The following is an 18266-nucleotide window of genomic DNA, read 5'->3' on the forward strand; positions in this document are numbered from 1 at the left end:
AACCCCACTGTGCACAATGGCTGATTGTCTGCACACTCCTGGCTGTTTACTTTGTTCATTTCACAGCAACGCATGAGAGCAGTAACTTCCAATGTCGCTTTGTATACAGCGACATGCATTAATGGGGCTTTGAAGTTATTGCTCTGTAGACAAAGAGCTTGCAGTCTGCAGGGCTGGGGCATGGCATGGCTCAGATGTCAGTGCCAGTATTGCTGGATATGACACAGGCACAGGTATGACGCCATTTCCAGGCATAGCCGCAGTCACTTGCTGGGTTGCACTCACATTTGGCTGCATTCCTGGCATCTGTTTGCATGAAGGGGTATTATTTTGCCAGTGAACCTAACTGGGAGAAGAAATCCGAGAACGCGTGCCATTTTTCCATTTTTAATTTATTTTTATTGATTGGAAAGGAAACTTGCCATGCTAGTATATTTTTTTTAAGCAATATCTATATGTATATCATCACAATCCAGGCCAAAAATAATCTCTGATCTGCTTTATGTTGATTGTGCGGCGGGGCTCGATATACTCCTCTATGCTGCATGCGTGTAACTGCAGCTTATACATTGAGGGTTAGATGTATGAAGCAGTGAGTCGCCCATGGCAACCAATCAGCTTTAAAGTCATTTATCAAGTGCATTCAATAATATTATACATAACAGCTGATTGGTTGCCACAGGCACCTTCTCCACTCTCACTGCTTCATACACCTACCACTAAGTTGGGACAGTGACATTTTCCCTGGGTCAGGGCAGTATTTATAAAAGTGAAGTATAACTAGACCCTAGAGCAGGGGTAAGCAACGTGTCACACACCAGCTGCTGTTTGCTGTAAGGGCATGCTAAAACTGTGGCAGGGAATGCTGGGATTTGTAGTTCCAAAGCAGCCGGAGTGCCACACATTGCCTTCCCCTGCCCTAGAGCATTGACAGACTGCGTTCTCGATACTGTCTCACATGACAGCAATGGCTGCCTACAGCGTGTGTTGCCATTAGTTACTCTTACTAAATGCCCAGGTTCTTGTGTATAGTTCATCTAGTAAGACCTGTGTTTCTCCTTTAGGTGGGAGCAGAGGGAGCTCGGCAACGGACGTGTTTATTTTGTAGACCACAACACGAAGACCACCACCTGGGAGAGACCTCTGCCCCCAGGGTGAGACTTCACCGGATGGCAACGCTAGATGGACATTGACAGTCAATGTCTGCAGCATACAAACATTTGAATCTTCTCTTTATAGATGGGAGAAACGGGTGGATAGCCGAGGCCGCTACTACTATGTGGACCACAACACTCGTACCACCACCTGGCAGAGACCTACTGCAGAGTATGTCCGCAATTACGAGCAATGGCAGACACAGAGGAATCAGCTGCAGGGCCAAATGCAACAACTGAGTCAGCGATACCTGTACCAGGTGAGAACACGTGAGATGTGGAGTGTAGGAGGCTAATCTCTTCTGTAAAACATAGGTCGTAGAAAAGTGAATGAGTATTAGATGATTCCCGAGTGTTGCCTGTGGGGAGATGCCACATTTTGATGCAGAGCAAAAAAATTGTCTAAAATGTGTGAGTCAGCATTTTCGCCATACAAGGAGATGACCAACCTGCGCTAATATAGTTTCTCTAACGTCCTAGTGGATGCTGGGGACTCCGTAAGGACCATGGGGAATAGACGGGCTCCGCAGGAGACATGGGCACCTCAAGAAAGAATTTGGATTCTGGTGTGCTCTGGCTCCTCCCTCTATGTCCCTCCTCCAGACCTCAGTTTGAATCTGTGCCCGGACGAGCTGGGTGCTGTTCAGTGAGCTCTCCTGAGCTTGCTATAAGAAAGTATTTTGTTAGGTTTTTTTTTATTTTCAGGGAGCTCTTCTGGCAACAGACTCCCTGCATCGTGGGACTGAGGGGAGAGAAGCAGCCCTACTCTCTGCAGATAGGTCCTGCGTCTTAGGCTACTGGACACCATTAGCTCCAGAGGGATCGTACACAGGATCTCACCCTTTGTCGTCCGATCCCGGAGCCGTGCCGCCGTCCCCCTCGCAGAGCCGCAAGACAGAAGCCGGGTGAAAGAAGCAAGAAGACTTTGAAATCGGCGGCAGAAGACTCCAGTCTTCACATGAGGTAGCGCACAGCACTGCAGCTGTGCACCATTGCTCCCACACTACACCCACATACTCCGGTCACTGTAAGGGTGCAGGGCGCAGGGGGGGGTGGGGGGGGGCGCCCTGGGCAGCAATTAGAGACCTCTTTGGCAAAAGTTTGCATATATACAGTTGGGCACTGTATATATGTATGAGCCGCCGCCAAAATTGTACATGAAAGCGGGACAGAAGCCCGCCATCGAGGGGGCAGGGCTTGTTCCTCAGCACTCACCAGCGCCATGTATTTTCTCCACAGCACCGCTGAGAGGAAGCTCCCCAGCCTCTCCCCTGCAGTTACACGGTAGAAGAGGGTAAAAAGAGAGGGGGGGCACATAATTAGGCGCAAAAATCAATATAAACAGCAGCTACTGGGTTAACATTAAGTTACTGTGTTATTCCTGGGTTAATAGCGCTGGGGTGTGTGCTGGCATACTCTCTCTCTGCCTCTCCAAAGGACCTTATGGGGGAATTGTCTTCAGATGAGCATTCCCTGAGTGTGTGGTGTGTCTGTACGTGTGTGTCGACATGTCTGAGGTAAAAGGCTCCCCTAAGGAGGAGATGGAGCAAATATGTGTGTGAGAGGGTGTCTCCGTCGACAACGCCGACACCTGTTTGGATATGTGTAATTAAGTGCTAAGGTGAATTTATTGCACAAAAAATAAGAGAACAGACAGGAAATCTACCCATGTCTGTCCCTATGTCGCAGAGACCTTCAGAGTACTCAATGCTCACTATCCAAAATAATAGACACTGATATCGACACGGAGTCTGACTCCAGCGTCGACTACGATAATGCAAAGTTGCAGCCAAAATGGCAGAAAAGTATTCAATATATGATTATTGTAATAAAGGATGATTTGCATATCACTGATGACTCATCTGTCCCTGACACAAGAGTACACATGTTTGAGGGGAAGAAAGCTGAAAGGGGGAGATTTTATGGTGACTCTGGACATAAAGGATGCATACCTTCATGTCCCCATTTATCCACCTCATCAGGCGTACCTCAGAATTGCGATACGGGATTGTCATTACCAATTTCAGACGTTGCCGCTTGGTCTCTCCACGGCCCCGAGAATATTCACCAAGGTAATGGCGGAAATGATGGTGCTCCTGCGGAAGCAAGGTGTCACTATTATCACGTACTTGGACGATCTTATAAAAGCGAGATCAAGAGAGCAGTTGCTGAACAGCGTATCACTTTCTCTGGAAGTGTAACGGCAACACGGCTGGATTCTATATATTCCAAAGTCGCAGTTGGTTCCTACAGTTCATCTGCCTCTCCTAGGCATGATCCTAGACACAGACCAGAAAAGGGTTTATCTCCCGATAGAGAGAGCTCAGGAGCTCATTACACTGGTCAGGAATCTATTAAAACCAAAACAGGTATCAGTGCATCACTGCACTCGAGTCCTGGGAAGGATGGTGGCTTCATACAAGGCCATTCCCTTCGGCAGGTTCCATGCGAGGACCTTCCAATGGGACTTACTGGACAAGTGGTCCGAATCACATCTTCAGATGCATCGGTTAATCACCCTATCCCCCAGGGCCAGGGTGTCTCTCCTGTGGTGGCTGCAGAGTGCTCACCTTCTTGAAGGTCGCAGATTCAGCATTCAGGACTGGGTCCTGGTGACCACGGATGCAAGCTTCCGAGGGTGGGGGGCAGTCACACAGGGAAGAAATTTCCAACAGCATCCTGGAACTAAGGGCCATATACAACGCCCTACATCAAGCGGAGTCCCTGCTTCGTGACCAACCGGTTCTGATTCAGTCAGACAACATCACCGCAGAGGCTCATGTAAACCGCCAAGGTGGCACAAGGAGCAGGGTGGCGATGGTAGAAGCCACCAGAAATTTCCGCTGGGCGGAGAATCACGTAAGCGCACTGTCAGCAGTGTTCATTCCGGGAGTGGACAACTGGGAAGCAGACTTCCTCAGCAGGCACGACCTCCACCCGGGAGAGTGGGGACTTCATCAAGAAGTCTTCACGCAGATTGCAAGTCGGTGGGAACTGCCACAGGTGGACATGATGGCATCCCGCCTCAACAAAAAGCTACAGAGATATTGCGCCAGGTCAAGGGACCCTCAGGCGATAGCTGTGGACGCACTGGTGACACCGTGGGTGTTCCAGTCGGTCTATGTATTTCCTCCTCTTCCTCTCATACCCAAGGTGCTGAGAATCATAAGAAAAAGAGGAGTGAGAACAATACTCATTGTTTCGGATTGGCCAAGAAGGACTTGGTATCCAGATCTGCAAGAAATGCTCACAGAGGACCCGTGGCCTCTGCCTCTAAGACAGGACTTGTTGCAACAGGGGCCCTGTCTGTTCCAAGACTTACCGCGGCTGCGTTTGACGGCATGGCTGTTGAACGCCGGATCCTAGGAGAAAAAGGCTTTCCGGATGAAGTTATTCCTACGCTGATAAAGGCTAGGAAGGATGTGACAGCTCAACATTATCACCGTATATTGCGAAAATATGTGGCTTGGTGTGAGGCCAGGAATGCCCCTACGGAGGAATTCCAGCTGGTCCGTTTCCTTCACTTCCTACAGGCGGGAGTGACTTTGGGCCTTAAATTGGGTTCCATTAAGGTTCAGATTTCGGCCCTATCCATTTTCTTTCAAAAAGAACTGGCTTCTCTGCCTGAAGTTCAGACGTTTGTAAAGGGAGTGCTGCATATTCAACCCCCTTTTGTGCCTCCAGTGGCACCTTGGGATCTTAACGTGGTGTTGAGTTTCCTGAAATCCCACTGGTTTGAACCACTCAAAACGGTGGAATTGAAATATCGCACGTGGAAGGTGGTCATGCTATTAGCCTTGGCTTCGGCTAGGCGTGTGTCAGAATTGGCGGCTTTGTCACATAAAAGCCCTTATCTGGTTTTCCGTGCGGATAAGCAGAATTGCGGACCCGCCCACAATTTCTGCCGAAAGTGGTTTCATCCTTTCATATAAACCAACCTATCATGGTGCCTGTGGCTACTACTGACTTGGAGGATTCCGAGTCACTGGATGTGGTCAGGGCTTTGAAGGTTTATGTAGCCAGAACGGCTAAGGTCAGGAAAAGGAAAACAGAATCTTTGTTTATCCTGTATGCTTCCAACAAGCTTGGGGCGCATGCTTCAAAGCAAACTATTGCTCGCTGGATCTGTAACACGATTCAGCAGGCTCATTCTGCGGCAGGGTTGCCGCTGCCTAAATCAGTTAAGGCCCATTCCACAAGGAAGGTGGGCTCTTCTTGGGTGGCTGCCCGAGGGGTCTCGGCATTACAGCTTTGCCGAGCGGCTACTTGGTCAGGTTCAAACACCTTTGCAAAGTTCTACAAGTTTGATACCCTGGCTGAGGAGGACCTTGTGTTTGCTCATTCGGTGCTGCAGAGTCATCCGCACTCTCCCGCCCGTTTGGGAGCTTTGGTATAATCACCATGGTCCTTACGGAGTCCCCAGCATCCACTAGGACGTTAGAGAAAATAAGATTTTACTTATCGGTAAATCTATTTCTCGTAGTCCGTAGTGGATGCTGGGCGCCCGTCCCAAGTGCGGACTTCTTCTGCAATGCTTGTATATAGTTATTGCTTAAATAAGGGTTATGTATAGTTGCATCAGGGTTGATCTGATGCTCTGTTGTTGTTCATACTGTTGACTGGGTAAAGTTATCACAAGTTATACGGTGTGATTGGTGTGGCTGGTATGAGTCTTACCCTGGATTCCTAAAATCCTTTCCTTGTACTGTCAGCTCTTCCGGGTACAGTTTCTCTAACTGAGGTCTGGAGGAGGGACATAGAGGGAGGAGCCAGAGCACACCAGAATACAAATTCTTTCTTGAGGTGCCCATGTCTCCTGCGGAGTCCGTCTATTCCCCATGGTCCTTACGGAGTCCCCAGCATCCACTACGGACTTCGAGAAATAGATTTACCGGTAAGTAAAATCTTATTTTTTCCAAACCGACTTTTTGTTTGACCTGGCTTTTGGTACGTTTTAGAGAAAACACCAAATTACTACAACATGGTCTTAATGTTGGCAGTTACCGGGTCTATTCATGAAATAGTGAAAAAAAATGGTTAAGTGAGCCAGTGGAGAAGTTACCCATGGCAACCAATTAGGGTGGCCAATCCCGGGATTTAGGCCAAAAATCATCCGGGATTCAATCCTGGGATTGGAAGCTCCAATCCCGGGGATTTCGGGATCAGGCGGCCCTTGTTTTTTTTTATGCCGGGCAGCGTTGAGTGTCCTCAGGAGGTTCAGACGCTGCCCGGCTTCCACCCGCTCCACGGACCTCGTCTCACCCAGAGGAAGTGTGCGCAGCCAGCCGCCAATGTAGTATCGTGAGTTATGTGTGCGGGGATTGAAAAAATGGCCCGGGGGTTGGCCACCTTACAACCAATAAGCTTTTAAGTAACATTTGTCAATTGCATTCTATAAAATTATATGTAACAGATGATTGGTTACCATGGGCAACTTCTCCACTCTTTTCACTGCTTCATGAATAGACCCCTAAGGGGTCTATTTACTAAGCCTTGGCTGGAGATAAAGTGGACGGAGATAAAGTACCAGCCAATCAGCACATAACTGTCATGTCACAGGCTGTATTTGAAAAATGACAGGAACTGGTTGTCTGGTACTTTATCTCCATCTACTTTATCTCCATACAAGGCTTAGTAAATAGGCTGCCAAGTGTCTGTTGCCCCTTTTTGTCTTGTGGGATACATCCTTAGGGAATATTTTTTTTAAAGGTTACAATCATTTTTTTATTGTTTAAATTGGCTTTATTGCGTTATTTAAAGAGTTTGTCAATTTTTGGACAACACTGTGGTAATCCTGCCCCTCCCACGAAAAGAAAACTGCGGTGCCTGTTACATATCAGAATACATTTTATTAGCCAAGTAAACAAACATACATAAGGGATTTTTCCTGGTTAACCACATTTCCTTATTAAAAATAATATATAAAAACATCTATTAACATACAATCCACAGTCAAAAAGTAAATACTCCCCCATCAGAGTTACAAATCATTAGAAATATCTCTCATTCCCAAGCTGATTATTTAACAAAGCAACTGCTTGTGGAGAAAAACTGTTTGTTTGCCTAGAAGTTTTGCTCTAAAGCGCCTACCCGATGGAAGTAACTGAAATAGCGCATAACCTAGATGCGTTGAATCCGCAACAATATTCCTTGCCCACCTACCAGATCTTGTCGAGTACAAGTCATGAATAGAGGGAAGAGCAACACCTAGGATTCTTTCTGCAGATCTGATTACCCTATGCTTTTCCTGTTTTGTGATTGATCCAAACCACCCAATGATCGATGAACACAGGACGGGCTGAATAACTGCAGAGTAGAAGAGAATCAATAACTCCTTCCGCAAATTAAACTTCCCGAGCTGATGCAAAAAGTATAAAATTTTGCTGAGCTTTCTTAATAATAGTGTCTGTGTTGGAACCCCACTTCAAGTCGCTGGAGATCACAGACCCCAGAAACCTGCAGGAGTCCACCACAGACACAACACAATAATTGTTAGTGATTGGAGACACAACAGGAGGGTACCTCCTAAAATCTACTACCATTTCTACGTTTCCAACAGTGGTGGTGCCCCTCGATTCACAATATGTGGGGAAGGACTCGGTTAACTGGAGCCCACCAGTGGGGCTGTCCCTCGATTTTCAACATGTGGGAAAGGACTCTAGTAACTGGAGCCCACCAGTGGGGGGGCCCCTCATTTCGCAGTACGTGGGGAAGGACTCTGGTAACTGGAGCCCACCGGTGGGGGTGCCCCTTGATTTGCAATACGTAGGGAAGGACTCGGGTAATTGGAGCCCACCAGTGGGGTTTTCCCTTGATTCACAATACGTGGGGAAGGACTCTGGTAACTGGAGCCAACCAATAGGATTGTCCCTCGATTCGCAATACTTGGGGAAGGACTCGGGTAACTGGAGCCCACCAGTGGGGCTGTCCCTCGATTCACAATACGTGGGGAAGGACTTGGGTAACTGGAGCCCACTGGTAGTGGTGCCTCTCGATTCGCAATACGTTGGGAAGGACTCTGGTAACTGGAGCCCACCGGTGGGGGTGCCCATTGATTTGCAATACATGGGGAAGGACTCGGGTAACCGGAGCCCACCAGTGGGGCTGCCCCTCGATTCGTAATGCGCGGAGAAGGACTCTGGTAACTGGAGCCAACCAATAGGATTGTCCCTCGATTCGCAATACTTGGGGAAGGACTCTGGTAACTGGAGCCCACCAGTGGGCTGTCCCTCGAATCACAATACGTGGGGAAAGACTTGGGTAACTGGAGCCCACTGGTAGTGGTGCCTATCGATTTGTTACGTGGGAAAGGACTCTGGTAACTGGAGCCCACCGGTGGGGGTGCCCCTTGATTCGTAATGCGTGGAGAAGGACTCGGGTAACTGGAGCCCACCAGTGGGGCTTCCCCTCAATTCGCAATATGTGGGGAAGAACTCTAGTAACTAAAGCCCACTGTGCTCTAGTAACTAAAGCCCACTGTGCCTCGATTCACAATACGTGGGGAAGGACTCTGGTAACTGGAGCCCACCGGTGGGGGTGCCCCTCGATTCGTAATGCGTGGGGAAGGACTTGGGTAACTGGAGCCCACCAGTGGGGGTGCCCCTCAATTCGCAATATGTGGAGAAGGATTTGGGTAACTGGAGCCCAACAGTGGGGCTTCCCCTCAATTCGCAATATGTAGGGAAGGACTCTAGTAACTGGGGCCCACTAGTGGGGCTGTGCCTTGATTCACAATACGCGGGGAAGAATTCGGGTAACTGGAGCCCACCAGTGGGGGTGCCCCTCGATTCACAATACGTGGGGAAGGACTCGGGTAACTGGAGCCCACCAGTAGGATTGCCCCTCGATTCGCAATACGTGGAGAAGGACTCAGGTAATTGGATCCGGCTGTCCCTCGATTTGCAATATGTGAGGAAGGACATGGGTAACTGGAGCCCACCAGTGGGGCTGTCTCTTGATTCACAATATGTGGGGAAGTAATCTGGTAACTGGAGCCCACCAGTGGGGCTGTCCCTCGATTCGCAATACGTGGGGAAGGACTTGGGTACCGGGAGCCCACCAGTAGGCGTGCCTCTCGATTCGTAATATGTGGGGAAGGACTCTGGTAACTGGAGCCCACCAGTAGGGGTGCCCCTCTATTCGCAATACGTGGGGAAGGATTCTGGTAACGGGATCCCACCGGTGGGAGTGCCCCTTGATTTGCAATACATGGGGAAGGTCTCGGGTAACTGAAGCACACCAGAGGGGGTGCCCCTCGATTTGTAATGCGTGGGGAAGGACTCGGGTAACTGGAGCCCACCAGTGGGGGTGCCCCTCAATTTGCAATATGTGTAGAAGGATTTGGGTAACTGGAGCCCACCAGTGGGCCTTCCTCTCAATTCGCAATATGTGGGTAAGGACTCTAGTAACTGGAGCCCACTAGTGGGGCTGTGCCTCGATTCACAATACGTGGGGAAGGACTCGGGTAACTGGAGCCCACCGGTGGGGGTGCCCCTTGATTCACAATACGTGGGGAAGGACTCGGGTAACTGAAGCCCACCAGTGGGGGTGCCCCTCGATTCGTAATGTGTGGGCAAGGACTCTGGTAACTGGAGCCCACCAGTGGGGGTGCCCCTCAATTTGCGGAGAAGGATTTGGAGAACTGGAGCCCACCAGTAAGGGCTTCCCCTCAATTCGCAGTATGTGGGGAAGGACTCTAGTAACTGGAGCCCATTAGTGGGGCTGTGCCTTCATTCACAATACGTGGGGAAGGACTCGGGTAACTGGAGCCCACCGGTGGGGGTGCCCCTTGATTTGCAATACATGAGGAAGGACTCAGGTAACTGGAGCCCACCAGTAGGATTGCCCCTCGATTCGGAATACGTGGGGAAGGACTCAGGTAATTGGATCCCACCAGTGGGGCTGTCCCTGGATTCGCAATACGTGGGCAAGGAATCTGGTAACTGGAGCCCACCAGTAGGGTTGTTCCTCGATTCACAATACGTGGGGAAGGACTCGGGTAATTGGAGCCCACCAGTGGGATTTTCCCTCGATTCACAATACGTGGGGAAGGACTTGGGTAACTGGAGCCCATCGGTAGTGGTGCCCCTCGATTCGTAATGCGTGGGAAAGGACTCGGGTAACTGGAGCCCACCGGTGGGGCTGTCCCTTGATTCGCAATATGTGGGGAAGGACTTGGGTAACTGGAGCCCACCAGTGGGGCTGTCTCTCGATTCACAATACGTGGGTAAGGACTCTAGTAACTGGAGCCCACTAGTGGGGCTGTGCCTTGATTCACAATACGTGGGGAAGGACTCTGGTAACTGGAGCCCACCGGTGGGGGTGCCCCTTGATTTGCAATACATGGGGAAGGACTCGGGTAATTAGATCCCACCAGAGGGGCTGTCCCTCGATTCGCAATACGTGAACAAGGACTCTGGTAACTGGAGCCCACCAGTAGGGTTGTTCCTCGATTCTCAATACGTGGGGAAGGAATCTGGTAACTGGAGCCCACCAGTAGGGTTGTTCCTCGATTCACAATACGTGGGGAAGGACTCGGGTAATTGGAGCCCACCAGTGGGGTTTTCCTTCGATTCACAATACGTGGGGAAGGACTCTGGTAACTGGAGCCCACTGGTAGTGGTACCTCTCGATTCGCAATACGTGGGGAAGGACTCGGGTAACCGGAGCCCACCAGTGGGGCTTCCCCTCGATTCGTAATGCGTGGAGAAGGACTCGGGTAACTAGAGCCCACCAGGGGGGCTGCCCCTCGATTCGTAATGCGTGGAGAAGGACTCGGGTAACTGGAGCCAACCAATAGGATTGTCCCTCGATTCGCAATACTTGGGGAAGGACTCTGGTAACTGGAGCCCACCAGTGGGGCTGTCCCTCGATTCATAATACGTGGGGAAGGACTCTGGTAACTTGAGCCCACCGGTGGGGGTGCCCCTTGATTTGCAATACATGGGGAAGTACTCGGGTGACCGGAGCTCACCAGTGGGGCTGCCCCTCGATTCGTAATGCGTGGAGAAGGACTCTGGTAACTGGAGCCCACCAGTGGGGCTGCCCCTCGATTCGTAATGCGTGGAGAAGGACTCGGGTAACTGGAGCCAACCAATAGGATTGTCCCTCGATTCGCAATACTTGGGGAAGGACTCTGGTAACTGGAGCCCACCAGTGGGGCTGTCCCTCGATTCATAATACGTGGGGAAGGACTCTGGTAACTTGAGCCCACCGGTGGGGGTGCCCCTTGATTTGCAATACATGGGGAAGTACTCGGGTAACCGGAGCCCACCAGTGGGGCTGCCCCTCGATTCGTAATGCGTGGAGAAGGACTCTGGTAACTGGAGCCCACCAGTGGGGCTGCCCCTCGATTCGTAATGCGTGGGGAAGGACTCTGGTAACTGGAGCCAACCAATAGGATTGTCCCTCGATTCGCAATACTTGGGGAAGGACTCTGGTAACTGGAGCCCACCAGTGGGGCTGTCCCTCGATTCACAATACGTGGGGAAGGACTCGGGTAACTGGAGCCCACCAGTGGGGCTGTCTCTCGATTCACAATACGTCGGGAAGGAATCTGGTAACTGGAGCCCACCAGTGGGGCTGTCCCTCGATTCACAATACGTGGGGAAGGACTTGGGTAACTGGAGCCCACTGGTAGTGGTACCTCTCGATTCGCAATACGTGGGGAAGGACTCTGGTAACTGGAGCCCACCGGTGGGGGTGCCCCTTGATTTGCAATACATGGGGAAGGACTCGGGTACCCGGAGCCCACCAGTGGTGCTGCCCCTCGATTCGTAATGCGTGGAGAAGGACTCGGGTAACTGGAGCCCACCAGTGGGGCTGCCCCTCGATTCGTAATGCGTGGAGAAGGACTCGCGTAACTGGAGCCAATCAATAGGATTGTCCCTCGATTCGCAATACTTGGAGAAGGACTCTGGTAACTGGAGCCCACCAGTGGGGCTGTCCCTCGATTCACAATACGTGGGGAAGGACTCGGGTAACTGGAGCCCACCAGTGGGGCTGTCTCTCGATTCACAATACGTCGGGAAGGAATCTGGTAACTGGAGCCCACCAGTGGGGCTGTCCCTCGATTCACAATACGTGGGGAAGGACTCTGGTAACTGGAGCCCACCGGTGGGGGTACCCTTTGATTTGCAATACATGGGGAAGGACTCGGGTAACCGGAGCCCACCAGTGGGGCTGCCCCTCGATTCGTAATGCGTGGAGAAGGACTCTGGTAACAGGAGCCCACCAGTGGGGGTGCCCCTCGATTCGTAATGCGTGGAGAAGGACTCGGGTAACTGGAGCCAACCAATAGGATTGTCCCTTGATTCGCAATACTTGGGGAAGGACTTGGGTAACTGGAGCCCACCAGTGGGGCTGTCCCTTGATTCGCAATATGTGGGGAAGGACTTGGGTAACTGGAGCCCACCAGTGGGGGTGCCCCTTGATTTGCAATACATGGGGAAGGACTCAGGTAACTGGAGCCCACCAGTAGGATTGCCCCTCGATTCGGAATACGTGGGGAAGGACTCAGGTAATTGGATCCCACCAGTGGGGCTGTCCCTCGATTCGCAATACGTGAGCAAGGACTCTGGTAACTGGAGCCCAGCAGCAGGGTTGTTCCTCAATTCACAATACGTGGGGAAGGACTCGGGTAATTGGAGCCCACCAGTGGGGTTTTCCCTCGATTCACAATACGTGGGGAAGGACTTGGGTAACTGGAGCCCATCGGTAGTGGTGCCCCTCGATTCGTAATGCGTGGGAAAGGACTAGGGTAACTGGAGCCCACCGGTGGGGCTGTCCCTTGATTCGCAATATGTGGGGAAGGACTTGGGTAACTGGAGCCCACCAGTGGGGCTGTCTCTCGATTCACAATACATGGGGAAGGACTCGGGTAATTGGATCCCACCAGAGGGGCTGTCCCTCGATTCGCAATACGTGAGCAAGGACTCTGGTAACTGGAGCCCACCAGTAGGGTTGTACCTCGATTCTCAATACGTGGGGAAGGAATCTGGTAACTGGAGCCCACCAGTAGGGTTGTTCCTCGATTCACAATACGTGGGGAAGGACTCTGGTAACTGGAGCCCACTGGTAGTGGTACCTCTCGATTCGCAATACGTGGGGAAGGACTCTGGTAACTGGAGCCCACCGGTGGGGGTGCCCCTTGATTTGCAATACATGGGGAAGGACTCGGGTAACCGGAGCCCACCAGTGGGGCTTCCCCTCGATTCGTAATGCGTGGAGAAGGACTCGGGTAACTGGAGCCCACCAGGGGGGCTGCCCCTCGATTCGTAATGCGTGGAGAAGGACTCGGGTAACTGGAGCCAACCAATAGGATTGTCCCTCGATTCGCAATACTTGGGGAAGGACTCTGGTAACTGGAGCCCACCAGTGGGGCTGTCCCTCGATTCATAATACGTGGGGAAGGACTCTGGTAACTTGAGCCCACCAGTGGGGGTGCCCCTTGTTTGCAATACATGGGGAAGTACTCGGGTAACCGGAGCCCACCAGTGGGGCTGCCCCTCGATTCGTAATGCGTGGAGAAGGACTCTGGTAACTGGAGCCCACCAGTGGGGCTGCCCCTCGATTCGTAATGCGTGGGGAAGGACTCTGGTAACTGGAGCCAACCAATAGGATTGTCCCTCGATTCGCAATACTTGGGGAAGGACTCGGGTAACTGGAGCCCACCAGTGGGGCTGTCCCTCGATTCACAATACGTGGGGAAAGACTTGGGTAACTGGAGCCCACTGGTAGTGGTACCTCTCGATTCGCAATACGTGGGGAAGGACTCTGGTAACTGGAGCCCACCGGTGGGGGTGCCCCTTGATTTGCAATACATGGGGAAGGACTCGGGTAACCGGAGCCCACCAGTGGTGCTGCCCCTCGATTCGTAATGCGTGGAGAAGGACTCGGGTAACTGGAGCCCACCAGTGGGGCTGCCCCTCGATTCGTAATGCGTGGAGAAGGACTCGCGTAACTGGAGCCAATCAATAGGATTGTCCCTCGATTCGCAATACTTGGGGAAGGACTCTGGTAACTGGAGCCCACCAGTGGGGCTGTCCCTCGATTCACAATATGTGGGGAAGGACTCGGGTAACTGGAGCCCACCAGTGGGGCTGTCTCTCGATTCACAATACGTCGGGAAGGAATCTGGTAACTGGAGCCCACCAGTGGGGCTGTCCCTCGATTCACAATACGTGGGGAAGGACTCTGGTAACTGGAGCCCACCGGTGGGGGTGCCCTTTGATTTGCAATACATGGGGAAGGACTCTGGTAACCGGAGCCCACCAGTGGGGCTGCCCCTCGATTCGTAATGCGTGGAGAAGGACTCTGGTAACAGGAGCCCACCAGTGGGGGTGCCCCTCGATTCGTAATGCGTGGAGAAGGACTCGGGTAACTGGAGCCCACCAGTGGGGTTTTCCCTCGATTCATAATACGTGGGGAAGGACTCTGGTAACTGGAGCCAACCAATAGGATTGTCCCTCGATTCGCAATACTTGGGGAAGGACTCTGGTAACTGGAGCCCACCAGTGGGGCTGTCCCTCGATTCATAATACGTGGGGAAGGACTCTGGTAACTTGAGCCCACCAGTGGGGGTGCCCCTTGTTTGCAATACATGGGGAAGTACTCGGGTATCTGGAGCCCACCAGTGGGGCTGCCCCTCGATTCGTAATGCATGGAGAAGGACTCTGGTAACTGGAGCCCACCAGTGGGGCTGCCCCTCGATTCCTAATGCGTGGGAAAGGACTCTGGTAACTGGAGCCAACCAATAGGATTGTCCCTCGATTCGCAATACGTGGGGAAGGACTCGGGTAACTGGAGCCCACCAGTGGGGCTGTCCCTCGATTCACAATACGTGGGGAAGGACTTGGGTAACTGGAGCCCACTGGTGGTGGTACCTCTCGATTCGCAATACGTGGGGAAGGACTCTGGTAACTGGAGCCCACCGGTGGGGCTGCCCCTTGATTTGCAATACATGGGGAAGGACTCGGGTAACCGGAGCCCACCAGTGGGGCTGCCTCTCGATTCGTAATGCGTGGAGAAGGACTCTGGTAACTGGAGCCCATCAGTGGTGCTGCCCCTCGATTCGTAATGCGTGGAGAAGGACTCTGGTAACTGGAGCCCATCAGTGGGGCTGCCCCTCGATTCGTAATGCGTGGAGAAGGACTCTGGTAACTGGAGCCCACCAGTGGGGCTGCCCCTCGATTCGTAATGCGTGGAGAAGGACTCGCGTAACTTTAGCCAATCAATAGGATTGTCCCTCGATTCGCAATACTTGGGGAAGGACTCTGGTAACTGGAGCCCACCAGTGGGGCTGTCCCTCGATTCACAATATGTGGGGAAGGACTCGGGTAACTGGAGCCCACCAGTGGGGCTGTCTCTCGATTCACAATACGTCGGGAAGGAATCTGGTAACTGGAGCCCACCAGTGGGGCTGTCCCTCGATTCACAATACGTGGGGAAGGACTCTGGTAACTGGAGCCCACCGGTGGGGGTGCCCTTTGATTTGCAATACATGGGGAAGGACTCTGGTAACCGGAGCCCACCAGTGGGGCTGCCCCTCGATTCGTAATGCGTGGAGAAGGACTCTGGTAACAGGAGCCCACCAGTGGGGATGCCCCTCGATTCGTAATGCGTGGAGAAGGACTCGAGTAACTGGAGCCAACCAATAGGATTGTCCCTTGATTCGCAATATGTGGGGAAGGACTTGGGTAACTGGAGCCCACCAGTGGGGCTGTCCCTTGATTTGCAATATGTGGGGAAGGACATGGGTAACTGGAGCCCACCAGTGGGGGTGCCCCTTGATTTGCAATACATGGGGAAGGACTCAGGTAACTGGAGCCCACCAGTAGGATTGCCCCTCGATTCGGAATACGTGGGGAAGGACTCAGGTAATTGGATCCCACCAGTGGGGCTGTCCCTCGATTCGCAATACGTGAGCAAGGACTCTGGTAACTGGAGCCCAGCAGCAGGGTTGTTCCTCAATTCACAATACGTGGGGAAGGACTCGGGTAATTGGAGCCCACCAGTGGGGTTTTCCCTCGATTCATAATACGTGGGGAAGGACTCTGGTAACTGGAGCCAACCAATAGGATTGTCCCTCGATTCGCAATACTTGGGGAAGAACTCGGGTAACTGGAGCCCACCAGTGGGGCTGTCCCTCGATTCACAATACGTGGGGAAGGACTTGGGTAACTGGAGCCCACTGGTAGTGGTACCTCTCGATTCGCAAAACGTGGGGAAGGACTCTGGTAACTGGAGCCCACCGGTGGGGGTGCCCCTTGATTTGCAATACATGGGGAAGGACTCGGGTAACCGGAGCCCACCAGTGGGGCTGCCTCTCGATTCGTAATGCGTGGAGAAGGACTCTGGTAACTGGAGCCCATCAGTGGGGCTGCCCCTCGATTCGTAATGCGTGGAGAAGGACTCTGGTAACTGGAGCCAACCAATAGGATTGTCCCTCGATTCGCAATACTTGGGGAAGGACTCGGGTAACTGGAGCCCACCAGTGGGGCTGTCCCTCGATTCACAATACGTGGGGAAGGACTTGGGTAACTGGAGCCCACCAGTGAGGCTGTCTCTCGATTCACAATACGTGGGGAAGGACTCTGGTAACTGGAGCCCACCAGTGGGGCTGTCCCTCGATTCACAATACGTGGGGAAGGACTTGGGTAACTGGAGCCCACTGGTAGTGGTACCTCTCGATTCGCAATACGTGGGGAAGGACTCTGGTAACTGGAGCCCACCGGTGGGTGTGCCCCTTGATTTGCAATACATGGGGAAGGACTCTGGTAACCGGAGCCCACCAGTGGGGTTGCCCCTCGATTCGTAATGCGTGGAGAAGGACTCTGGTAACTGGAGCCCACCAGGGGGGCTGCCCCTCGATTCGTACTGCGTGGAGAAGGACTCGGGTAACTGGAGCCAACCAATAGGATTGTCCCTCGATTCGCAATACTTGGGGAAGGACTCTGGTAACTGGAGCCCACCAGTGGGGCTGTCCCTCGATTCACAATATGTGGGGAAGGACTCTGGTAACTTGAGCCCACCGGTGGGGGTGCCCCTTGATTTGCAATACATGGGGAAGGACTCGGGTAACCGGAGCCCACCAGTGGGGCTGCCCCTCGATTCGTAATGCGTGGAGAAGGACTCTGGTAACTGGAGCCCACCAGTGGGGCTGCCCCTCGATTCGTAATGCGTGGGGAAGTACTCTGGTAACTGGAGCCAACCAATAGGATTGTCCCTCGATTCGCAATACTTGGGGAAGGACTCGGGTAACTGTAGCCCACCAGTGGGGCTGTCCCTCGATTCACAATAAGTGGGGAAGGACTTGGGTAACTGGAGCCCACTGGTGGTGGTACCTCTCGATTCGCAATACGTGGGGAAGGACTCTGGTAACTGGAGCCCACCGGTGGAGGTGCCCCTTGATTTGCAATACATGGGGAAGGACCCGGTAACCGGAGCCCACCAGTGGTGCTGCCCCTCGATTCGTAATGCGTGGAGAAGGACTCTGGTAACTGGAGCCCACCAGTGGGGCTGCCCCTCGATTCGTAATGCGTGGAGAAGGACTCGCGTAACTGGAGCCAACCAATAGGATTGTCCCTCGATTCGCAATACTTGGGGAAGGACTCTGGTAACTGGAGCCCACCAGTGGGGCTGTCCCTCGATTCACAATACGTGGGGAAGGACTTGGGTAACTGGAGCCCACCAGTGGGGCTGTCTCTCGATTCACAATACGTTGGGAAGGAATCTGGTAACTGGAGCCCACCAGTAGGGTTGTCCCTCGATTCACAATACGTGGGGAAGGACTCTGGTAACTGGAGCCCACCGGTGGGGGTGCCCCTTGATTTGCAATACATGGGGAAGGACTCGGATAACCGGAGCCCACCAGTGGGGCTGCCCCTCGATTCGTAATGCGTGGAGAAGGACTCTGGTAACAGGAGCCCACCAGTGGGGCTGCCCCTCGATTCGTAATGCGTGGAGAAGGACTCGGGTAACTGGAGCCAACCAATAGGATTGTCCCTTGATTCGCAATATGTGGGGAAGGACTTGGGTAACTGGAGCCCACCAGTGGGGCTGTCTCTCGATTCACAATACGTGGGGAAGGACTCTGGTAACTGGATCCCACCA

The 18266-nt window shown here is 52.7% G+C and overlaps 1 protein-coding gene across 2 annotated transcripts in view; it reads left to right on the forward strand.

The window, feature by feature from the left end:
• Positions 1 to 18266, forward strand: part of WWP2 (WW domain containing E3 ubiquitin protein ligase 2) — a 181943-nt gene that overhangs the window by 119742 nt on the left and 43935 nt on the right. For both annotated transcript variants that reach the window (XM_063945465.1, XM_063945464.1), the window contains exons 7-8: positions 1065 to 1154; positions 1240 to 1414. In XM_063945465.1, the coding sequence (XP_063801535.1) occupies positions 1065 to 1154; positions 1240 to 1414 (265 nt within the window). The remainder of the gene's footprint in view (positions 1 to 1064; positions 1155 to 1239; positions 1415 to 18266) is intronic.

The sequence above is a fragment of the Pseudophryne corroboree genome, chromosome 11 (assembly GCF_028390025.1).
Source record: "Pseudophryne corroboree isolate aPseCor3 chromosome 11, aPseCor3.hap2, whole genome shotgun sequence".
Classification (NCBI taxonomy): Eukaryota; Metazoa; Chordata; class Amphibia; order Anura; family Myobatrachidae; genus Pseudophryne; species Pseudophryne corroboree.